The sequence below is a fragment of the Lotus japonicus genome, chromosome 3, assembly GCF_012489685.1.
Source record: "Lotus japonicus ecotype B-129 chromosome 3, LjGifu_v1.2".
Taxonomy (NCBI): domain Eukaryota; kingdom Viridiplantae; phylum Streptophyta; class Magnoliopsida; order Fabales; family Fabaceae; genus Lotus; species Lotus japonicus.
Window position 1 is genome coordinate 29,420,891 of NC_080043.1, and position 26,310 is coordinate 29,447,200.

Consider the following 26,310-nt stretch of genomic DNA (forward strand, 5'->3'; position numbering starts at 1 on the left):
GAACATCATTGCTTCCGTGAAAACTCCTCTTCAGGAGTTCCTGGGGCTCCTGAATGAGGCAATGCCTCTGTATGAAGAGCACCGGGATTTCTCCGCTCAAGTGTTCTTTGCTGAATACCAAATCAATGAGAAGATGGAGGAGTTCGACGAGTTGAGGGCTGCTTTGAATCAAGTGGGTCCTGAGGAGAGTGTGGGGGCTCTGAAAGTCTTGGTTGACAAGCTTTCCACTACTGCTCGCGAGGAACTGGATCTTCGACAAGAGAAATCGCGACTGGAAGCCCAGCAAGAAGATGTACTGAGGCGTATAGAGCCTCTAAGAGCTAAATATAATAGTTATAGGGCCAACCCTCCCTTTTAGAGTTTTTTGCCATATTCGTAATGCTTCACTTTAATTAATAAAACACTCGATTTTGGCAATATCTTTCTCATTTTCCTTACTCGATTTTTATTTCATGCAACGTTGGCTTATACGCTTTTAAGTACTTGCCATTTATTGTCAGTTGTCGATTTTGATCCCCTAACACTTAAAACGAATAAGCGTTACCGAAAAGCACTTTCTCGACTTTGAAAGGGCCTTCCCAGTTTGGAGCCCATTTTCCATAACGTTTGTCTTTTTTATCAACTGGTAGAATAACCTTCCACATGTAATCGCCGGGCATAAAAGATTTAACTCTAACCTTTTTATTGTAAGCTCTAGCAATGCGGTCCTTTTGCCTGGTTAGGGTATCCAAAGCCAATAATCTTTCTTCGTCGAGATTGACCAATTCATCAAGCATCATGTTCTAATAGTCTTCACTTGGAATTTCCTCTTGCCTTTGGATTCTACATGACTGCAAATACACTTCTGCTGGCAGCACCGCTTCTTGGCCATACGCTAGTCGAAATGGTGTTGCCCCGGTAGCTTCGTTAGGTGAATTCCTGTAAGCCCAAAGCACTTGGCTCAAAGTTTGATGCCAACTCTTAGGTTTTCGACCAACATGTTTCTTAATTAAGGTGATTAGCGTTTTGTTGGCTGCTTCTACCTGGCCATTTGCCTGAGCATAATAAGGAGTTGAGGTTAGAAGCTTTATACCCCAAGATTCCGCGAATGATGCTACTTTTTGACCTACAAATACTGTGCCTTGGTCTGTAGTGAGTGATTCAGGCAACCCAAAACGGTATACTATGTGATTCTGAATGAAATCGATCACCGTGTCTTGGGTAACATTTTGTAAAGGAATTGCCTCTACCCACTTGGTAAAGTAATCTATGGCCACTATTATATACTTATGCTGCCTAGATGAAGATGGGTTAATCTCACCAATTAGATCCAAAGCCCACCCTCTGAATGACCATGGTTTGATGATTGAATGCAGTTCACTTGCTGGCACATGCTGTATCCCTGCATGTCTCTGGCAATCTTGACATCCCTTTGCGTATTCCATACAATCCTTCATGATAGTAGGCCAATACATCCCTTGTCGAAATAGAATCCACTTCATCTCGATTCCTGCCTGATGGGATCCACATAATCCATCGTGAACAGCTGAGATTGCTATGAACGCTTCGTCTTCGCTTAAACACTTCAGTAGTGTTCCGTCGACATTTTTCTTGAATAGCTCATTTCCCATGATGACATAATTCATAGCCCTGTACTTTGTCTTTCTATCAGTGGTGCCCACGGGGTTTTGTAAATACTCAACAATTGGCTTTCTCCAGTCATTAGGTGCCATATTGTTAATGACCAAGATGTCGAGATCGGAGGGATTTAGTTTTTCTTTGACTTCAATTAGTTCCTTCAGTCTAAATCTATCAACCATGTACCCTGATGCGATCTGCGCCAATTCATTGGCTTCTTGGTTATCTATTCTGGGAACGTGACCTATTCCAGCCTCGTCGAATTTAGCCAACAAACTATTCGCTTTTACGTAGTATCTAGCTAAATTCTCACTAACACACTTGTATTCTTTGGTAAGTTGCTTTATCACCAACTCAGAATCCCCTTTTACGACAACGTTCTTTGCCCCAAGAGCTGTCAAGATCTCAAGGCCTGATATCAACGCCTCATACTCAGCCTCATTATTTGAGCAATTATCCTTGATCCTAAATTTGAATTTAGTGGGGATGCCCCCTGGGGACACTATGAACATTCCAATTCCGGTTCCATTATGGCTGGAACCGTCGAAAAATAGCTTCCAAGGCTGGATGCCTACGTAAGTTATGATCTCTTTAGGCAGAGTATGATCCGCCAAGAAATCGGCAACTGCTTGCCCCTTAATCGCTTTCAATAGGGCATAAGTTAGTGAATATTCGGTTAGGGCCAAAGCCCATTTACCGATTCGACTATGCAAGATCGGCTTGGATAACATGTGCTTTATTATATCATAATGAGAAAAAACCATTACATCAATTGGCTTTATATAATATTTCAACTTTACACAAGAGAAGTACAAGAATAAGCACAATTTCTCGATCATGGTGTATCGAGTTTCTACATCATTCAACACCCTACTCAAGTAAAATATGGCTCTTTCGTTGCCATCTTCATCTTCTTGAGCCAGCATGCTTCCAATGGTTTCATCTGTGGCAGAGACATAAAGCTTCATTGGTCTCCCTCTTATGGGTGGTGCCATTACTGGCGGATTGGACAGGTACTCTTTAAGTTCATCAAATGCCTTTTGATGCTCTGCTTCCCATCGGAACACGTCTTCCTTCTTAAGTCGAAGAAGTGAGGAAAATGACTTGGTCTTCTCGCTGAGGTTGGTAATGAATCTTCTCAAGAAGTTAATCTTCCCCAGTAACGATTGCAGTTGCTTCTTGCTGGTTGGTGGACTTGTATCGAGAATGGCTTTGGCTTTGTTTTTGTTGATCTCAATGCCCTTTTTATGCACCACAAAACCCAAAAAATCACCTGCAATAACACCAAAGGCACATTTAAGGGGGTTCATTTTCAGGCCATATTTTCTCATCCTCTCAAAGGATTTCCTCAGATGCAACAAATGGTCATCCCTTGATGGGGATTTCACCACGATATCATCGATGTAAACCTGCATGAAAGTTTCAATAAAATCATGAAAAATGGTATTCATTACCCTTTGGTAGGTCGCGCCAGCGTTTTTCAACCCAAATGACATGACCACCCACTCATATGTCCCTAAGGCCCCAGGACATCGAAAAGCTGTCTTCGATACATCCTCTTCTGCTATGAAGATTTGGTTGTAGCCTGAATAACCATCCAACAAGCTTAAGTATTCGTGACCAGCAGCAGCATCCACCATCATCTCGACAATGGGCATGTGATATTCATCCTTTGGGGTAGCAGCATTTAGATCTCGAAAGTCAATGCAAATTCTCATCTTTCCATTCTTCTTGATCACTGGGACCACGTTGGCTAACCAATCCACATATCGAGCTGTTCTGATGAATTTGCACTTAAGAAGACTTTCGATCTCTCCCTTGATTTTTACCAACACATCTGGATGAAACCTCCTAGGTAATTGCTTGACTGATTTCTTGTCTTTCTTGATGGGTAACTGCAATTCCACCAGTTCTCGACTAAGTCCTGGCATTTCATCATAATCCCAAGCGAAACAATCTTTGAACTCTTTGAGTAATTTCACCATTCTATCCTTTAACTCCAGATCAATAAGGGCGCTGATGTATGTTGGCTTCTTCTCAGAGCCATCATCCAAGTCTATTTCTTCCAAAGGATCATGTGCTTCCATTTTCCTGGAAACGTCGATCACCGGTTTCTCGCAACCCAATGAGCTATCATCATAGATGCAATCTAACCTCAAGTTGCGAAGATCTTCAGATTCTTCGACGCTCTGCTCGTCTTCTTCCAAGCGTGTGTTATCCTTTTTTGTTGTTGCCTCATCCTGAAGTGTCATCTCGACGGGCAGAATTGAGACATCAGTAACTTCATCAATAGTCATTTCTTTGGCCACTCTTGCGGCCCCTAAGGTCGTTCTTACTCTATTTTCGGCTGCGTAAGCCGAAATTCGAGCTATGCTCGAATTAATCATCTTTACCATTGTTTTGCCACTCAGTAGTGGCATCTTTTTCTTCATCGCTGTGCCATCCGCTCATGGCATCAGGTTTGCAAGCTTCATTGAGGTTTAGCCCCCGGATGGGATCCAATGTCACTGAATACTCTGAGTATGGATTGAAATATTGGTTGGCCACTGTGTCCAAAGGAGCGATTGTGGCTAAACTCTTCTCGAAATTCTTTTTGCCAACGTAACCTGTTTCTGCCAAATAGTAGCTTTAATCTGCTTGTACGTTCTCGACAATCCCATCTGATTTCCAAATGGATATACGTTGATGCAAAGTTGAAGGCACTGCCCCCACGCCATGGATCCATTCTCTCCTCAGCAGCAAATTATAGTTGGCCTTTGAAGGCACCACAATGAACAATGTGGAGCGGGCCACCGTTCCCACGGTTATATTTAGCATGATTGCCCCCAAGGAAGAATTCGTCTTTCCTTCATAGTCAGAAAGTACCATGTCATGGGGGATTAGATCTGCTTCAGTCTTGCCCAACCTTTTGAGCATAAACCTGGGCATCAAATTGATTGCAGCTCCTCCATCGACAAGGACTTTGTTAACTCCTTTCTCTTCGACTTTAGCCCAAACGAATAGTGGTTTCTGACGAAAGCACTGTCGCGGGTGCGTGTTAAAGTATTTTTGCTTTGAATGCAGTACAAGGTGTTAACACCAGGATCGTTCTCACAAGGACTTGATAAATTATTAATTGATATTAGAGTAGAACAAAAAAACCTAAAAGGGGGGTTGATTGATTGGATTGAAAAGTAACAAAGCAATAACTAAATAGACTAGACAGAAGAGAGAAAGCGTTAGTCATCGGATTATAACATTCAAGTGCAACAAACCTTCATTGGTTACAAAAGATTAATTCTTCCTTATTGTTTCCCTAATTCGTGAGAGTTGATTAACTAAGCGAAAATCAATTCACAGTTTCCTAAACTAAGCGATTAAGAAACAGTTACGAACTAACATGAACTAAGCGAACATGCATCAACTCTTATTTCTAAAACTACGGAATTAAGCAAACCCTAGATCAGAAATAGAGATGAAGAGAATTAATAAAGAAGAAATTTGCATTAAGAACAGAACCTCAAGTTTGCAAACACAAGAATATTAAAAATCCTAAGGGCCCGTTTGGTGCGACGTATAGTATAAGGCCTGATAGTATAAGGCCTGATAGTATTAGGCCTGATAGTATAAGCCCTGATAATTTTCTTATACTATCCAGCGTTTGGACATACACTGTATAATTTACCATATCGTTTAAATTAATGCAATTTTATGTTTAATGAAGTATTGAATAATGATATAAAATAAAAATCAAATATGGAGGTGATTATAACGGTGGTGGCGGTGGTGATGGAAGTAGTGGTAGGTTGGTGGTGGTGGTGGCAATGGTGGTAGGTTGGTGTTGGTGGCGGTGGTGGTGACAGTGGAGATAGGTTGGTGGTGGTGGTGGCAGCGATGGTGGTTGTGGTGGTGGTGATGATAGGGTGGTGGTGGTGGTGGTAAGGCGGTGGCGGCTACAGTGGAGGGTGGAGGCAATGGTGGTGGTGGTGGCGGCGATAGGGTGGTGGTTGTGGTGTCGGTGGTGGCAATAGAGTGGTGGCGACAATTATGGTGGTGGTGGCGATAGGGTGGTGGTTGTGGTGGCGGTAGGGCGGTGGCGGTGGTGGTGGCGGCAACATCGGTGGTGGCGGTGGTGGCAGCGATGGTGGTTGTGGTGTTGGCGACGATAGAGTGTGGTGGTGGTAGTAAGGTGGTGACGGTGGAGGGTGGAGGCAATGGTGGTGGTGGTGGTGGCGATAGGGTGGTTGTGGTGTCGGTGGTGGCGGCGATTATGGTGGTGGTGGCGATAGGGTTGTGGTGGCGGCGATTATGGTGGTGGTGGCGGTAGGGCGGCGGCGGTGGTGGTGGTGGCAACACTAGTGGTGACGGTAGGGCGGTGGTGGCGGCGGCGGCGGTGATCGGATGGTGGTGGTGGTGGTGGTGGTGCCAATGGTGGTGTAAGTTGGCAGCAATAGAGGGTGGTGGTGATGGTGACTTATACGTCACAACCTTATCATGCCTTATCCATCACTCACATGATGGATTAAATAATACGTCATTTTAACGTATAAGGGGACTTTGATGGATAAGCTTATACAATACAATGTCATCACCAAACAATGGATAAACTCATAATGTATTGTATAAGCTTATACTATCATGCCTAATACAGCGTGCCAAACGAGCCCTAAGACTAACTATGGAGTTTAGCAACTCATACTAGAAAAGATGGAGAGAGATATTAGGAGAAGGTGGAGGAGGTGATGGTGAGATGTGGTGAGGTGGTGAGGTGGTGATGTCTAACAAAAGGCTAAACTCACTTATTTATACTAATAAATAAACTTGTTCATCAAGTAACAATCTTTGTTATCTAAATCTTTTCTAAATCTTCACAAAATCGGGCCCACATAAAGGAGTAAGCTGCTGAACAATCAGGCATTCGCGGGTCCCACAAGAAGTAAGAATCTTCAATTGAGGTAAACATGAGAGTTGTAACTCTTTAAGTCAGCTTCGCGGGCCTTCAATCGGATCCTAATTCGGAGTTCTGTAGCCCAAGATATGATCATTTTAGTGCAGACTGTTCCAGACTCGCGGGATTAACGACAGCAACTTTGCAAGGCCATTTTGACCATGTTAGAGGCTTGTTCTTCAATTGTCCTGAACATGAAAGTTGTAGGGCTTCGCGTTAGCTTTCCAACGACATATTATGGGCCTTATTTCGATATTGCTAGCTCCATATTAAATCTGTTCTAGCAAAACAGTCATAGAAACTAAAAGTGTAGAATTAAGCTCTTTTCCATGAATAATCCAAATAAACACTAATGGTCAAAACATGGCTAAGTCATAACAATTAAGCACAAAAATGTATATAATGAAGCTTAGAAAGACACATGTAAAATGCATCAATTATGCGCTTATCAGTTTCAAATGGCTCTTCATCTGTTCTGTTGGCCTCTAGAAGATAGCTCTCTCATCCTCGACAGACCCCTTTATCATCTGGCTCTTCTTCAACATAGTAGTCTTCCTCACTTTCTGTAACCTCTGAGATTCTGTTGAGATCTTATGCAAATGATGTTGAGATCTTCTCCATCACTGTCATCGAAATCTTCAAGCATGTCTTCATCCTCATCTTCAGCTGCACCTTTTGCCTTTTCCTTGGCCGGGTCTGGTGGAATAGTCATTCCCTGTTTAATGGCATGGTCTAGCTGATTGATAACTGACGCTACGCTAGGTTCATTGCTAGGATTGTCTTCGGGCTTTATGTCCCATAGCGAACGGAACTTGCCGCCCCTTTCCCTTTCAGCTTTCCTTTTCCTCAAGAAACGTCTAAACTGAGTTCTGGTCATTTGTTCAGGAGCATAGTAGTTCCTGGAGCCATAGGAGTAGTTTCGTGACACGCGAGAATTGTTGACGTAGGAAGATCCTTGGCTCAAGTCGATTTTTTGCCACTTTTGGTGTTGTTTTGGCTTTGGAGGTGCTGGCCTGAACCATTGGTTCTTTGGTAAACCAGCATTAGGGACATAAGTCTTGTCCTTGCCTCTTATCTGTTGGCCTTTATGGCCATCGAGTTCCTGGTCTCTCTCAACCCACTCCTTGAGGGGATACTTCAGTCTTCTAGGCACGGGCACTTTCTTTTGATAGTGTCTCTTCATTTCAGAGTCTTGGTAGGCTTTGGCTGCAGACTTGTCGAAGACTGCGCTGCATCGAGGACATAGCATGACCTCCTTCTCGCCATCCTTGCTCCGGGATAGAAATTCGACAAGAGTTTCTCCAGCCTTGGGGTAAACTTCATCAAAGCTCATCTCTTTCTCGATTTCTGGCTCCTCAACTGTGGTGCCTTTCTCTTTTGCCTCTCTGAGTGTCAAACCCAGATCTAGCTTTTCAGAAATATCGACCATGCAAATATGGAGAGGCTCCACATAGTTGGTCTCAACCACCTGCAACGGATCAGAGTCAATCTTCATCTGGCCCTTAGCTTTCTCATCATACTTGAGTCTTCCCGAATCCAATGCCCCCTGGACAAGATCCCTGAAACGAACACATTGTAAGGTCCAATGACCAAAAAAGTTGTGATATTTACAATATTTCTTCCCTTTCCTTTGTTCAGGAGAGGGAAGCTTTTGGTCTTTAGGGACCACAAGCAAACCATCAGATACAAGTGTATAAGTTTTCACAGCAGGAGTAGTATCCTTGGAGCTTTCTTCCCCAAGTTTGTTTTCATAAGGTTTTAATGCTTTACAAACGTAAGGATCGCCCGGCTGGAGCTCAGCCAGATTGACATCATTTATGTCAACGTCTGCAGGAACTTCTCGATAAACACACGGAGTTCGACACACTGGATCAGCGTCAATGTACGCTACTTTCTCCTTCTTTGGCTACTTAGTGGTCTTGGCCTTCTCTTCAGAATTTTCAGCCTTTAGTAACTCGATGTGCCTCACTCAATCTGCGAGTTGGGACATATCTCGAATATACTGAGTATCGATTTTCTTTCTAATGGAATATTCTAGACCCCCAGCGGCTAAGACAACTAACTCATGTTCAGGGACATGAGTGAAACACCGAGATTTAAGCATCCTAAACCTGTTTAGATAATCATCAACGGACTCCGCTGTCTTTCTTTTAACACTAGCCAAATCCTTCAAGCTCACCTTGCATTCCCCTCTAAAGAATTGTTTATGGAAAATCCTTTCTAATTGTGCCCACGTATGGACTGACCTTGGGGCAAGGGTGGTGAACCAAGTAAATGCGTTCTTAGTTAAAGAACTTGGGAAGTACTTCATCTTCAAATTTTCATTGATGGCTAAGTCCCCTGCTTCAATCTGGTACCTGGCTATGTGCTCTACAGTGGACTCTCCTGAATCCCCAGAGAACTTGGTGAACTTGGGGACCTTCCATCCTCGAGGAAGTTCCGCTTCGAGACCTTCTTCAGTAAAGGCTGACACAAAATGGGGTCTATTCGCGAAACCTACGTTGAAACCATGTTGGTTCAACAATTGTTCTACCACAACAGCAACATTTTGTTGCCCCCCAGCATTCTGTTGTCGAATTCTTTCTAGCACACCATCAGCGTGTTCATCCCTGTTCACCATATACACGTTTTGCAATGGTGGCTGCACTCCCTCGTTTCCTCCAAACAAAGGGTTTGCCCCCAAGTCTTGGTGTTGTGGCGCTTGATAGCGCACAGGAGCTGGGACACGGTTAGGCAATGGGATTTGATTAACCCCTGGTACAGGTTGGATTTCGACTGGTGCCCCCAAGGCTGTAGCCAAACGATCCATCTGATGTGCCAAATGCTGATTATTGGCATTGTTATTTTGGAGCACATGGTTAATTATTTCACCTATCTGTCGAGATAGCATGTTAATCATCTCATGGTTACTATCATCCACTTGCTGCCTAATGGCTTGAAGTGAACCAGAGTTCATACCTGTGGGCAAATAAATTTGTGAACTGGGCCCAGGGGTAGGGCCAGGAGGACTAACTCGACTTCCTAAGTTCAGCATTGTCTCATTTGCCCCAAAGGGGGGTATGCTAAATGGGGGAACACTCTCGGAGAATGTCGAATATACCTTGTACGCCTTGCATCATAGATGCGGGCATACCAAAAGTCATGTCTCTCACGGGCAAAGAAACATTCTACATAAATGAGGTTGGTGGCATGTTTACCACTCCCCTTGTCACCGTTGGGACAATTTGTGCCTGCACTGATGTAGACACATACATTTCTGCAACTGCAGAAATCACCACGTTCTGGGTTGGCATAGTGGTGCCAAGCCCCATCCCAGTAGATACTTCTTCATTATTGTTACCGCTACTTCCCCCGGGACTGCTTTGATTGCCCACGTTAGACCCTTGGGGGGAGGTTCTTCCTCGATTGCTTGCCATACTTACAGTCTTACCACTTCTCAGGTGCATATAAAACGTAAATCTTTGGGAAAACGTCTTGCCAAAGTGTTGTGTGTGAGTTAATATTATTCGACGAAGATGAACGATTCAAAAGGAACTGGACTTTATTAAACACAGGTTAATTACATGAAGATCAAAACGTAACAAAGCAAAGAGAAAACTACAAGAGAAGTAAATCTCGACAGGAAACAAACAAGTGAAGCAACAGGCTTAAATGCAAGAAAGATAAACAGCTGGTTCTGCAACGTACTCCTCCATCATCACGTCTTGCTCTTTGAGTCTCATTGATGCGGACATGAGAGCCTTTTAGTGAATTTTTCAGAGTTGAGTTGGAACCCTTTTTCAGATGATTCTTCTCCTATTTATAGTGTTTTCTCTTCCTCCACGTTCTTGGCGGTTGTTCTTCAGTGCACGCGGGCTTCGTGGGTTTGAATTTTGGCGCCTTGCCCCACATTCAGCCGGGGGTTTTGAGCACGTGATTTTAATTGTCTATTTGCAACGTGGGCGGTCTTGAGTTGTGGGTAACCGTCGCCATTCGTGGCATCGTGGGTGCACGCACGTGCTGATAACTACCCATCACTTGGTAACTGCTTCCTTCGCTGAGTTTGTCGAAATTTCCTTTACTCCCTTGACTTTGGGGAATGTTACATGATGAGTCTCAAGTCTTACCATGGTCCCGTCTGTCGAGAAACCATCTTTCCAACACCGGTGTCGAGAAACGTAGCGTTAATAATCTTAATTCAACAATACTATAATATTTTTTTATTTATCATTTTGTGACAAATTCGGCAGAAAACAATACAGTAGTGAATGTACAATTCCAGAGTTGTGATTGAAAGAAGCAAACATTAGGACTGGATTCTTCTTTTACATATATAATATAATATATAATATAAGCTGATTACTATTATATTCCCCAAACAAAATAGTATAAAAGACTTGACCTTTTCCAAGTCATTAGTGGTTTCAATCCTAGACTAGAGTCTCAGATACCCTTTGAATCTGTCAGATTTCTTAGCAGCATGTACCGATTTTCCTTATTAATTTAGAAGTAGCTGACCATTTCTTTTCTTTTCTCATAATTGAACATGATAAATATTTTTAACTAAAAAAGTACAGTAACACAACCAAAAGTAACCATAACTGGTAAAAGAGCAGAGTTCGTGCATAGCTCAACAGAAATTCCCAACACAAAACACACATCGCTTAAGTGAGAAATTGAATGTCGCAAGACTAGGCCAAAGAAACTTCTTTTCGTTTGTGCTAAACAAATACAATCAAATAATCATAGATTTCACCAGTCAACACATATTCTGTATCCTACTATAAAATTGAAAGTTGCAACAACTAAGAAAGGGCTAGCTCTAGTCAAGCTTTAGGTTAATGTAGTTCTAGTCTCTAATCTTGGTGACTACATTAGTACATCATGTATATTATTATTTTTTATTCTATACTGATAAGAACAACTAACTTCCTATATCCTATATAAGACTATGTCAATAATAATTCTTTGACAGAAAAGACTGAAGCAAGGAGTCATCGTTAGCTGAGTATGTAGCATCTGAATATTGTTCCGAATTGGTGTATGAACCCATTGATCTGTTCAATCCCGAGTATCCAAAGCTTCCAGGGTTAAACAACTTGTTTACATGAAAATATTCTTGATTTCCTGACATTTCTAGCTTTGAATCATGAAGTGAATTTGCAAAACTTGCTGAGCTCGAACAATTAGTCACCACTGAGGGCCTTATAGGAGCCGGGGTAGCTATATTGGTGGTGTTGCTGTTCAGAGAAGTTCTATTGATGTTATGGCTTGCGATTCCTCGTCCTACCGGCACATCATGGTTGTGTTTTCCTTCATAAGTGGTGATCACAGCTTTCATGTCATTCGCAGCTCGCTCTATATGTTTTCTCACTGCACAACCCGGGGTCACACATTTGTAGTAGCTCCTGCAAAAAAAGTATATTTGAGCAAGTTATGGCTTTGTTGCATGAAGAACCATATAAATAAAGGGTCTTAGTTTTTATCGATTAAGTGCGTGTTTAAAAATCATTCTACAATTGATTCTAAAACCAGAATCAATTCAGGTGAGAAGTTTCTATGACTAGCTTCTGAATTTCAGAATTGCTTATGAAAAAAAAAACTGATTTATAGGTATGATTGAAACATGTTTTCAAAATACCTTGGGTTTGGGTTTCCCTTAACAACTTTCTGCCCATATTTTCTCCACCTATAGCCATCATCAAGTATGTCAATCTCACTTGTAGTTTGAACCACAACTCTTGGTTCCTTAACAGTTCTGCTTCCAGGGGCGGAATAGGAATAGCCATCATTTTCATCCTCTCCCTTCCTGAAATAATAAGAATCATAATTAGTGCTGAAACCAAGCTTGTCATGAAAATTCATTTTAATATTTTGCCTGTTTGGACAGCTTCTGTTCCCTTATAATCAATTATGAAACCCAAAAGCTACTCACAAAAGTGTACATAATCAATTATGAGATTTCACAACTGAATCAATTCTCGTCGAGAAAATATCAATTATTTCATATTGATGTTTGGTAGTCAATTCTAGTGGAAGCGTTAGAGAGTAGTTTATGCATTGTACATAATCAATTATGAGATTTCACAACTGAATCTCACAACATTACCCCACAACACTCACATTTTTCATAAATGTATTCAAACATAAATCACTCAACTTTCAACTCACTTTAACTGTAATCAATTTTACCAAAAATCAATTGTGACAAACACTGATTCAAACACGCGTTAAGCATCTTGCAAGTATTGATTCTGGCTTTAGAATTAATTGTAAAGGGATTTCTAAACATGCATATTGTAAATCATGTTATTAGAGGAATAGAATGTATTTTTCTGATCTTACCATCTTTTGGCATCTGGTCCAAGGTCATCATCATTCCCACCAGAATAACTAAGTTGTGATGTTTGGTCCAAGTCTTCCTCTCCCATAGATAGTTCAGAAATCCCTGAGTTGTTGCAGGATACAGATGCTTGAAGAATAGATTGAGAACTTGTTCTTTTGGTAGATTGTGGTTTAGGATGGTTGTGAGTTCCCTTGTATACTATTTCAGTGATGTGTCCCTCCACAGACTTCTCAACTTTCTTCTTCATCGTGCAACTCGGGTGCGTGCACTTGTAATAACTTCTTGGATTTTCGCTTCCTTTCACTTGTTTTTCTCCATATTTCCTCCACTTGTATCCATCTTCTGATCTCCTTTGTTGTTCTCTGATAGACATAGAAGCATTACTGGGGTTAAAATGACCTGAATTAGGTTGAACTTCAGGTTTGATTGTGGTCAGTTCTGAGGAGAAGAAGCTCTGACTGGATGGATTCTCAGATTTCACTGCTGTCTCCTCAAATGAAAACTCAATTTGCTTTGCAGTTTCATTGGAAGTCATTGTGTCCTGTTTCTTCAGTGGCTCCTGAAGTTCAAAATAGAACAAGTATTAATACACAAATCAAATAAATGCAAGGTTAGCATATTCCAAAGCATCAATGAAGATAAGCATTGCAATGAAGTACATAGAAACATAAAGACAAAGATAAAGACAAATTCTCAAGTGCTAAAGTCAATACCATTTAATATTTAGCTATATCATCAACTTTTACAATATTAAATTTTATGGGTCTTGTTAATAAATGTCCTATAAAAGTAGCAATGAATAATCTCAAGTTAAAATTTAATGTGAACTTATCGTGTAAAATTTTGTATACATCATTCTCTTGATAAGTATTCAGTATTCACACATTTTGATAGGGCTTCTTCATGAATTATCCATGAAGAGAAATAAAAGTACAATTTTTTCACATGATAAATTCATGTGAGTTTTTAACATGAGAGATTCATGACCCTAGTTAAAGAATCAAGAAATAAAAAATGGAAATTGTAAAGACATGCCTTAACATTTTGTCAATGTTTTATTTAAGCTGACAACAAATAGATAATGACAACTTTTAAGTTATAAGTGTAAAATAAATGGCAGAAAGTACTGTAAGAGATATATAGCCAAGAATTTCTGCAAACATACAAGGACATAGTTTCAAGTTTGACTCTGTCAACTTATATGCCAGTCAAAGTTTGAATTGCCAAAAGTCAAAACTGTTCAAACAAAGCTTGTACAGACAAATATATAAAAACTTGATTAATTAGAGGAAAACCATGACTTAACCAAAGCAATCAAAAGCAAATTTATGATAAACTGCCCAACCCCACTAATAGTAAAAGCAGAAATGCTAATAAGACAAGCTTATCCAAGCTAGTAAAGATCAGAGAATAGAAACACAAAAAAATTGATATTTTTAGTAAGATTTGTCAGAAAATAAATCACTTACCATTTCGGACATGTTTGTGGAAGATTGAAAGAGAGGCATTTGTCTTGTTTGGTTTTGGAAAGTGAGTTCAGAGTAGTTTCTATTTTCCTCCTCCTCAGTTGAACTGTTCATCTGGTTCATGCTCTGGCTCTGGGCAGAACAAGGCTCAGTTGTTGTGTAAGATGCAGGAATCTAAAAACCAACATAAAAAAACAAGAAAAACCCACAATTAGTATTGACATTGGAGTTGCAAAACATATACCCAAAAAAGAAATAAAAACTAACAATTGAAGTGAGGTTAATTGTAACATACATTTGGAGAAGAAAACATAGGTGAATTGAAGAATTCAGATGGGCTGAAACCAGGTGGAAAATCAGAAGTAGTTGAAAAGGGAGAGAGGGATAGTGAAGGAGGTGCAAATGACTTGAAGTTATCATTGTTTTGAGAAGTTCTCTGTTTATCATCTTCATCATGATCCATGGTCAAGTTATAATCATTGTTATTGTTGTTAGAGAGGAGGTTACTGAAACTGAAAGACATAGTGAAGAATTGTGGTAGGAAATTAAAGGTTGTGGTTTGAACTTTGAACTTTGAATTGGGAGAGAAAGAAGAAGAGAGGGAATGGTGCATTTTATGACATGTCATGAACACTACCATATAGCAATGGGTTTGGAGGTTTGACCGTGGAAAATGAATGAATGGTGTCAAAGGTTGTGGGTTTGACTTGACTGGGCAAGCCTATGACCATATAACACTGAGAGAAGTGGCGGCTGAAATCAACGTGTCATTACATGGCCTTCTCTGTGGAGCCACACCTGTCTCATTAGCTGGCAATGCCATTATTTCTGAACCTTCCAAATGAAGAATAGGATAACATGTAGTATATCAAAAATGATTCTTATTCACCATAATAGTGGTAGACAGTTACCTTACACCTGCGATTGTGGCCGTCACTTGCGATTGTGGCCGTCACTTGCAATTGTGGTCATTCTTAACCATCACATATTATAAGTGTATGATGTCTATCAATTTTTTTTTTTTTTAGTTTATAACATGTATTCTTACTTATATTTCTTACTTTTTTATTTTATAACATGTTGTATGGATTTGTATATATCAAATCAAATTATTATTTTTTTCTTCATTAAGTGTATTTTAGCTTTTAGTTCTTGTAATTTCATAGATATCTTTTCAAGATGGGTGAATAAACACATTTGGACACTGAAAGATATAGTAATAATCACATTTGTCGTCCTTTGATAATAAGCAAAAATGTCTATTATTCATGTTATCGTATGTCGCGTTGGGCCCTCTGTTGCATTCCACATGGGCATGTGATGTGGATATGGACTATTCAAAAAAAATCCTAAATATCTTTTAAAAAAATTGTCCTAAATGACCGGGTAAATAGCCAACTTGGTCCCTGAAAATGTACGCCGCCTTCAATTTCGTCCCTAAACTTTCAAAATGACGCTCGTGGTCTCTGAATGTGTCAAATCTCCTTCATCAGCAGTCTCTGGGTTAAAAACAGCTGACGCCGTTAATGGAAGTGTGACTTCGATTTTTTTTTTTTTTGTCAAAGTTGAAGCTTGTGTGGCATTTAACTCTTGAGAAAATTTTAAAAGTTTCAATTTAGTCCCTGGATCTGAAAAAAATTCTTTCTCCCACCATCTTCCTCTACCTCTCCCCACCACCATCACCCTCTCTCCATCTCCATCTTCTTCATCCTTCTTCTTCTTCCCACCCTCATCTCCTCCCTCTCATGCTCTGACGCTCTCCCTCACCCCAACCCTTTTTCCCTTCCAAAAACCAAAATCCTTCAACCCAAAATCACATAACCAAAAAACCCACAAACCCACCCTCACCAATCGAAAATCCATCGCAACCCACCCCACCCTCACTGATGATATCCTCAAGCTCCTTTGAATTTTTTGTACTGTAATTGTTCTCCTACCTTTTCCTCAGGATTTCTGTTTTTCTCAGATAGCATGAGTTGCTTTTCTTTTTTCTTGAAGGGTTTAGGATTGTGTTTTTTCACTTTTGGTTTCTGAATAATAATGACGATTGACTTGTGCTGGTGAAAAATTGTTGAGGTGATTTGTCTGCAACTTTGCATGGTAATTGAATGAATTTTGTTTCATTATCTGAGCAAAGTAAATTGGAAAACTGACAACATCATATGTGCATATGATGTTGAGTGATTGGTGTTCATACTTGATGCTTTGATTTCCTGGTAATTATTCTTGGGTATTATGTGAGCATGAATGAAACATCAGTATTTGGTGATCTAGAGTCTGGTAATTGGTGGAGCATGAATTTTGAGTGATATGATTGAGGAGGGTTGTTCATTGGATTATGGCGTTTGGTTACATATGTTAGGATTATCCAGGAAAATGAGGCAGATTGGAATATTTTCCGTGTTTAGTTCTTTTGAATTTGTAATATGCAAGAGATGGGCATGTGTTATAGGAATCAAATTCTTATATGCAAGAGAGAGGGAGGGGGATGAGGGTGGGAAGAAGAAGAAGAAGAAGGATGAAGAAGATGGAGATGGAAAGAGGGTGATGGTGGTGGGGAGAGGTAGAGGAAGATGGGTGAGAGAAAGAAATTTTTTCAGATCCAGGGACTAAATTGAAGTTTTTAAAACTTCCCCAACAGTCAAATGCCAATATGCCACACAAGCTTCAACTTTGACAAAAAAAAAAAAATTCCAAGTCACACTTCCGTTAACGGCGTCAGCTTTTTTTAACTTAGGGACCGCTGATGAAGGAGATTTGGCACATTCAGGGACCACGGGCGTCATTTTAAAAGTTTAGGGACAAAGTTGAAGTCGGTGAACACATTCAGGGACCAAGTTGGCCATTTACCCTAAATGAGTTGTATTTTAGGGACTATAATTGACAAATATTTACAGACTTATTTGAATTTAAAGAACATCGAGTAAGGACAAATATGAAACTTCTTTTTTGTCTATTAGGTCATGCAAGAGCTTTTTAGAACATCTCTAATGGTAGGAACTTATTCTGGGACATAACTCATCTTTTGTGGGCCCAGATTGCCATATAGGATTTAAGACACTCATAAGGTCTCCATGCACATTTCACTCTAGTGGTTGAGGTCTTATTTTACTTTTAACTGGACCCACGGTATCCAATATATTTATATTATTTATTTCCCTCCATATTTTTCCATTTGGTTATGATATTGAAGGAGAGATAAAAAATTATTATTTTATTTAAGATCTCAGATTTGAGAGTACCTGAGCTAAGACACAGATCTTTGCTTTTACTAAGGTCTCATGCCATGTAGGATAGCTCCAATAGTGGGATCTAATAAGATTCGGATCTTATTTTAAGATTTCAAAATAAGAACTTCATTAGAGATGCTCTAATTACAAGGTCCAACACTTACACGCGTTTTGTGCAGGACTTTTAGCTCTACAAATCAGCATAATCATTAATGCTTATTAACGTTAAGCGGTAGAATGAATAACTTGATTGACGATTTATATATTTAGATACCACAAAACCTATTTATTTAGTTTAGGGACCAACATGACCGACAATAGAGGGTGATGTAAAGATGTGTTCGAATGAGTGTTTATAAAATTGATATTGAATAAACTTAATTTTGTAAAATTTATTAACTAAAAGTGAAATTGAAGGAAATTGTTTGGACACATTTCTCTTAAAATAAAATTTCATTAAAATTAGTATAAACTCTCGATTCAAAACTAAGAGCTACATTTATCACTTCCACCCAACCTAGGTTTAACATAAAATCAATTCTGATTAAGAACAACTAATTACGTTCAAAAAAAGAACAACTAATTAGTTTCAAAAAAAAAAGAGCAACTAATTAAATATCAAATATTCATGCAAAAGCATGTTTTGATCAAGTGAAAGCAATTTTCAAATCTCTCAACTCGTATCCAAATATACTATCAGTGTTTGTTTACAAACGAATATAAGTCAGCCTTTGTTCAAGCTTAATTTCTTATGCGTGTGGTAAAATAAATTAGAAAAGTAAATTTATAATAAATGTAATAAAGTTAATACCGTACAGGTTCTATGGTGTAGTGGTTAGCACTCTGGACTTTGAATCCAGCGACCTGGGTTCGACTCCCGGTAGGACCTGTTTTTTTTTATGAAATTACATTTTGGCCACTAATTTTGTTAGAATTGTCCATATTTTGACATATAGTAATGTCAACAATATTAGCAAGAATATTAGAAACACTCTCCATTGTTTATGTCTCTGAACAGTTTTAATTGGATATAAAACAAAAACAGGAGATTACAAAATTGTATACAGTTGATTACCCGTGCTTTTCACAGGAAAACGAAAAAACAATACAAAAAACAAAAAGCTTGAACAGAAGGGGATACATACAATGTTTTTATGTGCTAGATTGCCCCTGCTTTTTACAGCTAAAAAAAAGGGGGAAATGATCACCCTTGCTTCAGCGTGTTAACAAAAACAACAAAAGTCTTATTTCACCAAGTCAAATCGGCTATATGGATCACACTATGCCATTAAGCTCGATAAAAAACCAGGTTTTGAGGGCCCTATGGGAAGCTAATTGGTTATCTCCATCACGGGGGCTGTGTAACCCCCAATGGACTAAAACACTTCTAACATCTTTCATATTAAGTTTGCATTTCAGGTTCTTCACTTTGAACAGAAATGCATCCATCCCCTTCTTCCGCGTTCCAACTTGGATCATGGGTTGTGCAAATATCTTTATCATTTTCAAACAGCCTGAGAAGTTCCTAGTGCATCAGATCCTCTAACTGCAGTTTCCAACACTTGGGGTCCAATTCAGCCTGTCCATGACAAATAAAAATTAATAATGTAACCGATCCTAAACCTGTGCTCATCAAGTTTTGCTAAATAGATATGATTCGCATCGTCTATAGTTTAGAAACTATTAACTTTAAATCAGCAAAGCTTAAAATTGCAACGTATCAATATGCTTAAGACTTTAGACAAATAATTGATTCTTTAGAATTGGACAGTTAGGAGGACTTCTCCTGGTCAACATTAGCAGGAGACACCGAGACAGCAATGCTAGTGTTGGTTGGGGACGGGAAAATATTAAAAAAACATGTTGGTTCCAAAATTCTCAGACTTCCCCCAATTCTTCAATTGTAACATAAAATATATGAGACTAACACCAATATAAAATTAGTTAGTATTTTGCTTTGCTAAATCCAAAGATAAGAATCATGAATATACCTGAAACACTTTATCTCTCCATTCAAACACACAGCCGCGTGCTTCTACATGTCTGATAAGCAGCTCAGGTAACAGAGATCTTAGTGAAAGGTGAAGCTTCACTTTTGTTAGCCCTCTACATGCCAATAAGGCAGCAGCGAGTCCTCCTGGAGCCAAGCCTTGAAGGTGAAGGATGGTAAAGCTTTGAAGGCAACTGATACTAGCAAGTGACAGAAGCCCCACATCCGTAACTGAGCTATATGACAAATTTATCTGCAAATCAGGAAAAGGACATAATAAACATTAAAACCTTAGCAAAGCTTTCCTGCATCTCTGATGTTTCCTAGAAAAGTGAGAAAAGACAAAATACCTGTCTTAGACTTTTGGAGAAATATGCTAGGGGAATCATCCCACTATCATCAATGTTGTAACACTTCTTTATGTCTACGCAGATTAGTTGTTTACAATTCATCGCGATAGATGCCAGACCTATAGACGTAACGAGAAGACATCCACGTATTTCGAGTGTCTTCAGATTTCGACATTTTGACAAGGAGATTAATGACCCATCCGTGATGTTAGTACAATAAGATGTATTAATTATTTCAAGGCCCGGGCAACCACAAGCAATTGCTGAAATGCCTAAATCTGTAATTCCTGTAGACCTGGAAATTTAAAATAATCTCCGGTGAGAACAAACAATGATCTTTGTGCAAACAGCATAAATCTTAGAATCTTTATGCTGTATTTGCATTTGATATCAAGGATGTGGAAAAAAGAAAGGTGCTTTAGACGAACTAGGTCTGATACTGGTTTTTAATTCATTTAATAAAAAAGATACATCCAAATTGTATCAAAGCCAGTTTGCTAAACTATGTTTTCAAATGTTTAAATTTAAAAACTCAACCTAGCTCAATAATAGTTTATGGTGAAAAGCAAATTAAGAGAAAATGCAAAGAATATTCATCTAATTAGAAGTAAAGTAAAGGTTCATATATTTGATTCACAAACCTGTATAGATCCAGTTCCTTTAACTTTGAGCAACACATGCCAATATAGGCCACTCCTCTGTCAGTTATGTTAAGGCAGATTCCTACTTTCAGGCTGGAGAGCCTGGAACAATTAGATATAGACTTAAGACCTGCAGAGAGGGGAGGCTACTAGGTAAGTATAGCAGCTGATGTGAAAGTTAAGAATTCCATAGGAGGAGGGAAATAGGCAAACCTTCATCATCAACTTCATTATCTGTTATGTCAAGCTCCTCAAGATAATGGCATTTCTGTCCAATCAGGACAAATGCTTCCTGTGGAACTAGAGTACATGACTCCATTTTGAGAGAAGTGAGGCTTGTGCATGAATTTGCAATGCTGGCGATGGAAACATCTGTTATCATACGGCAACACGTGATGTCAAGTTTCCTTAGATCTGTGTGTTTAGACACAATGAATGAGAGGGCTTCATCTGTCACTCCTGAACATTTGCTTAGACTCAACTCCCAGAGAGAAATGCGCAAATTTCCAATGGCCCTTAATCCATCAGAAGTAACAAGGCAGCCATCTAATATTATTGATTGCAACATGGAAAGTTTACTCAAACCATTAGCAAGAGCAAGAGTCACCTGGAAAATCAAATGCAAACCATTAGTTAGACTCATCAATTGAAAAGCAGGAAAAAAATTACAAAGCCAGAAGAATTACAGGAGAACCATCTGCTAAAATGAGTCGTTCTACACATCCAGAAATGCTAGTTAGCTTTGACAGACCAATGTGACTTATGTTCTGACAACCAGAGATATCGAGTTTCTGCAAAAGGCAGTGAAGTCGAATAACAAGTTAGTTAATGAAAACAAGTGTACTCTTAACGCAAGAAAAATGAATGTTATGAATAACTGAATAACTATGCATTAAAAGAGCAACAAATTTAATTTGATTCACTGGATAAAACAAAAAAGGAAAAACTATGATGACTTCTACCCTATGTTCAAACTAACTTGTCCGGTTCCAGTTGGATTTTTACATTGAATATTAGGTTACCCTCATCATTGAAAGTTATCCATCTCCATCTACCTTTAATGTCTTGCAACCTTGTTTGAAGACAACATTATTGAGGCTGTCATCATCAATGCCAAAGCATCCTTCAAGGACCAAATCTTCAAGATGTTGCAACTTGAAGATCGATGAGAGACATTTCTCCGTGATCTGCACAACACAAGAAACCAATAACACTAGTTCCATCAACCATATCATTTCAAAGACATAACTCGCGAAGAAAGAGCACAATCAAACACAAAATCAACTTAATTTTAAATCTAGAGTAATGACTCTAACTAATGACGGAACAGAACAATTACCGTTCAATAAATGAATTAATAAACCCCAACCGCCAATATCTCCTTTCCATTTTAACACTTACCCTTTAAAATTTTCCTCAATTCAGGTTCTTCAACACTTTTAACCCAATGTTGTTAATCGCGAATCGCGGACAATAGCAATAAGCCAAAAATGCTATTTCCAGCCTCTTAAAGCGGCAAATAGCGGAGTAGCGGTAAGCCAAAAAAGCGCTACAATATAGCGCCGCTATAACCACTATTTGACAACACTGTTTTAACCCCATCAACAACTATTGACATTTCCCTCTCCCCCAACAAAAAAAGAAACCAATTTCTAAATTTGGAAATGATACATACAAATTAAAGTCATAGCTTTATTCAACTCTCAATCCGACCCTTTTTCACCTATAGTAATCTCCAAACTTAGAATTAAAACCACAAAGATCATATAGCAAAACATTGAAAAATAAACAAAATCCAAAATCAAATGAGGTGGAGTAGAAAACTCACAGGCAAATAAGAAAGATCCAAATTGCTCAGCTCCTTACACTTAATAGCAAGCAAATCAACCCCCAAATCTCCAACACCCACACACCACTTCAAGCAAATCAGCCTCAACTTCCTGCACCCAACTGCGATACACCCGATCCCCATATCCGTAATCAGCTTGCACCTGCTCAGCCACAGCTTCCGGAGGTTCCCGGCGCGAGCAACCGCAGCCGCCGCAGCATCCCTTATCTCCGTCGCGTTGGACAGGTCAAGCTCCACCAAGTTCCGGCAGCTCACAGCAACGCTCAGCAGCCCATTCCCGGTGAAGAATCTCGACCGCGACAGGTCCACCCGCCGGAGCGTTTCCCGGTAAGAAGCAGCCACCAGAGTCAGTGATTCATCACCCACGCGCGGACACCGCGAGAGATCGAGCTCCTCCACTGAAGGGTAACGCGCCGCCATCGCCGGCAAGTGGTCGGCGCGTAGTGGCCTGAGGACGCGACGGTGCCTGGATTCCAGCGAGTGGAACCATTTACATGACTGCGAGAACGATTTGCTGGCTTGAGAATCAGCTTCGAGGAAATCGAGGATGGTGAAGACGAGTTCCTCGGAGAGAGACTCGAATGGGTTCGAATTCGAGTGTTGTTGTGTTTCTGATGAACGGTTCTGCTTCTGTTTCTTCATTTTCTGTTTGTGGCGTTTTTTGTTTCAGTTGGTGGCGGTTTTGGAATAACGGTTTATGGGAGATTTGTTATGATATGATATGAAGGCTTTGGGTGTTGAGAAGTTGAAGTTAATAGAATGAAAAGGAGGAGGAGGTAGTAAGTGAGGAAGATGAGGAAAGGTCCACCACAAAGACCAAAATGCCATTTTCTTGTCTTCTTTTACAAGGTTGTGTCATTGTGTTTTATCTGCTTGTGGAAAGACACAACTGTCCCTCTTTCTCTTCCATAATTAATTAATTATACAAGTTAGGTAAGGGAAATTTCTCTCTTTATAGGAGTAATTTACTTTTCTCTTACTCATGTTAGGACAAACACATTCTTTATTAGGTGAATTTCCTTTGTCTTTCTTATGTTAGGACAAAAACACATCTTTCATTTCTAATTTAATAAAGTTATACTTTTAGTTGAGGTCTATAGAAGCTGAGTTGGTCCTATAACCATCTCAACCTAAGACCATTAAATATGTACTCTATCATATTTTATCGTGTTTATGATGAGTTCGAATTTAAAAATTAGACTTAATTAATATTTATGGTTAGGTAAAAGACGAACACAACTCGTCTTAACTCGTTTCACGAGCATCACTGTTGAACTGAGCATGGACGATTGCAATTCCCTTAATTAACATCACACATAGGCAATTTTATGTAATAGTAGCTTCAAGACTGTACATATATTTCTTTATTCTCGTGAGTAACTTATCCGCATCCAACACTTTTGAGGACTAATTTAATCATTCACTCAATTCTCAAATCTAATTTTTCTTGAAATATACCTTTTAAATTTGGTGTCCGCTAAGAATGGTTTCCTACCAATCGCAACTAACAGGGTTTACCCGTATTTTTCACCTCAGGATAAAGGTATAGATTCTCCTAAAAAACCTAAGCTAGAAAAAAAATTGATATTGTCTATTTTATTGAATAGAGAGTCATGATTGGTGGGCACTATTTTAAGTGGACATTCAAGGGGCATTTGCAAATTTGTGAGGACTTCTGATCATCACAAATTGAATAGTATATTTTTTGACACACTAAAAATAGTGACTGTTTGAGAAATATATTATCGTGTAGGCAATATGTATACATAAATTTGTAACATAAAAAATATAAAATATTACTATTAAAAGTTTGTAAATACATCATATTGTGGGGGCATTTTCAACAATATGATAACATAATAACACCTATTGTATTTGTATTAATACTCTTTTTTTGAAATATATTTGTATTAATACTCTAATATACCCTTATTATATTTTTTTAAATCAAATGGGGAAATGCCCCCACCACAGTTAACCTAGATCCGTGCCTGCTAAAAAAAATAACTTCTGTATTAAATCATTTTGTAACTGAATTTCATAGTATTATTCAAAAATATTTTTCATAAATGAAACCAAAGTTAAATCCATCACTTTCAAGTCACTTCACTAAAATTAATTTTACTAAAACTAATTTTACCAAAATTAATTATTACTAACATTAATTCGAACACACCATACCATATGGGTTGTTGGCAAGGGTCAAGTCAAGAAGTAAATTATTCTAATTTATTACTCATGATAGAGATATCAAAACTACTCCCTCCGTTCCTATATATAAGTCACAAATAACTAAATCTCTTAGATTAAGAAAAGTAGTTACTAGTAATAAATTTGTAAAAAAAATGATTTACTTTCCTAGATTACCCTTATTTACTTTCCTATGATTTTCTCTCTCCAAGTTAATACTTCTAAAGTTTATCATCTCTTTCATATTAAATATGAGGGTAAACTTGGAAAAAATTATTTAATGCTTCCTAGATATTAGAAAGTGACTTATATTTTGTAACAAGATTTTTTCAAAAAATGTGACTTATAATAGGGAACGGAGGGTGTAATAAATTAAAGAAAGGGGCATTTTGGTCATATCAGAATGAGAAAGTGGACGGTACGGAGAAGGACCGGTAAGGACGGAATTATTTAGAAGGGTATTATGGTCATTGAGGATGAGTGTGTTTTGTTTGTTAGTCCATCTAATGCAGATGACATATGGTGGAGGATTATGTGAGGAAGGACAGATTCAAGTGCGGCCAGTACGATAGGGTCCAACTCCAACTCACCTAAAAATAAAATACGCTAACCTTTTTCCAAAATGTATATAATAATAATAATAATAATAATAATAATAATAGTATTGATTCGTTGAGTGGAAAAAAATGAATGAAGACTTAATATTGAAGATAAATGATGATAATATTTATTAATAAATGGCCGTACTTATTAGATGACCTTGCATAGTACTTGCCTGACTCAGATAAGAACGGTTAGAGAGAGAAGAAAAAAAAGGTTGTTTTGAGTGGGTGCGTTTTCTTTTGATATGATTGTGAGAGTGTCAAAATTCCACACACTACACAACTAATTTAGAATATCGAATTTAGGTCAGGGAGGTTGTGCCTTCTACACGTTTCATGCCTTTCAATTTTCATAGGAATTAGTTTTTACATGAGAAAAATAAAAATATCATCTAAAAATTAATCCTTAGACATTTGTATTATCGATTTATATGTCATTCAGTTCTTATTACTTAAATTGTCATTCGACGACCTATATGGGTTAGTTTGTATATATTTATCGCAATTCTGAATTTAATTTTTCACTCATTCATCTCCATATTTTTTTTTTCTTCTTTTTGTATTAACTATTAAGCATGTAGTATATTTATTATTTTCTACTTTGTATTCCTATATCACTTTAAGATATGGTTTGGTAATGGAGTATGTTCTGCGTTGCACAAACAGAAGAGAAGACTAAGTAAGTCAGAATACCTTTCAGAATAAAATTTCTAAAACCTAACCATCTTTTTGTATTCAAATGAACATGTCTAATCACAGTGAATTTTTTTCTTTTATAATAGGAAAGATATAACCCTAACCTAAACTTCCCTAAGACTTAGGCCTTAAACAAATGCGCCCAAGTGTACAAGAATCGTAGCAATGTATGATACTAATCGCTAAATAGGGAGTCGCCCGAAATCTCGCAGCCTTCGTGCTACCATCTCACCATAATTAGCCGCTACAAGACCCCACAACAAACCTTCTTCACACGTCAGAATCAAATAATGTTATCTTCACACCTCTCTTTGAGGTGGAGAGAGGTGGAAGGAGGAGAGAGATAGAAAGAAAAGAAAAAGTAAGAGAGAGAAAGTATGAGATGTGATAAATGATAAGAGGAGAGAGATAGAAATAAAAAGAGGTG

At 38.7% G+C, this 26,310-nt stretch overlaps 2 protein-coding genes and 1 non-coding gene across 3 annotated transcripts; 1 reads left to right on the plus strand and 2 right to left on the minus strand.

Moving 5' to 3' along the window:
* Positions 1–11,204: 11,204 nt before the first annotated feature.
* Positions 11,205–14,949, minus strand: LOC130748995 (probable WRKY transcription factor 33). Its single transcript, XM_057602245.1, has 5 exons — positions 14,631–14,949; positions 14,339–14,509; positions 12,869–13,428; positions 12,165–12,332; positions 11,205–11,931 (listed from the first exon to the last, which is right to left on the minus strand). Exons 1-5 carry the CDS (start codon positions 14,946–14,948, stop codon positions 11,478–11,480), a joined length of 1,671 nt encoding a protein of 556 aa, XP_057458228.1. The 5' UTR covers position 14,949; the 3' UTR covers positions 11,205–11,477.
* A 3,433-nt stretch (positions 14,950–18,382) lies between these two features.
* Positions 18,383–18,454, plus strand: TRNAQ-UUG (transfer RNA glutamine (anticodon UUG)). Its single transcript has one exon. It is a non-coding gene; the product is annotated as a tRNA-Gln (tRNA).
* Positions 18,455–18,563: 109 nt separating this feature from the next.
* On the minus strand, positions 18,564–23,159 carry LOC130748996 (F-box/LRR-repeat protein 3). Its single transcript, XM_057602246.1, has 8 exons — positions 22,375–23,159; positions 21,602–21,733; positions 21,233–21,337; positions 20,760–21,153; positions 20,547–20,676; positions 19,906–20,200; positions 19,557–19,808; positions 18,564–19,144 (listed from the first exon to the last, which is right to left on the minus strand). Exons 1-8 carry the CDS (start codon positions 23,035–23,037, stop codon positions 19,091–19,093), a joined length of 2,025 nt encoding a protein of 674 aa, XP_057458229.1. The 5' UTR covers positions 23,038–23,159; the 3' UTR covers positions 18,564–19,090.
* Positions 23,160–26,310: the final 3,151 nt, after the last annotated feature.

What these genes read in the sequence shown, in the direction of transcription:
- LOC130748995 (XM_057602245.1), bottom strand. Translation starts at nt 14,948, where the DNA reads ATGCACCATTCCCTCTCTTCTTCTTTCTCTCCCAATTCAAAGTTCAAA. An exon ending in CCACAAACATGTCCGAAATG is followed by an intron (nt 13,429 to 14,338) that starts GTAAGTGATTTA and finishes TTTGAACTTCAG; the next exon opens with GAGCCACTGAAGAAACAGGA. An exon ending in AAGGGAAACCCAAACCCAAG is followed by an intron (nt 11,932 to 12,164) that starts GTATTTTGAAAA and finishes CTTTTTTTGCAG; the next exon opens with GAGCTACTACAAATGTGTGA.
- LOC130748996 (XM_057602246.1), bottom strand. Translation starts at nt 23,037, where the DNA reads ATGAAGAAACAGAAGCAGAACCGTTCATCAGAAACACAACAACACTCG. An exon ending in TGGATCTTTCTTATTTGCCT is followed by an intron (nt 21,734 to 22,374) that starts GTGAGTTTTCTA and finishes TGTGTTGTGCAG; the next exon opens with ATCACGGAGAAATGTCTCTC. An exon ending in AAGGTTGCAAGACATTAAAG is followed by an intron (nt 21,338 to 21,601) that starts GTAGATGGAGAT and finishes TGCCTTTTGCAG; the next exon opens with AAACTCGATATCTCTGGTTG.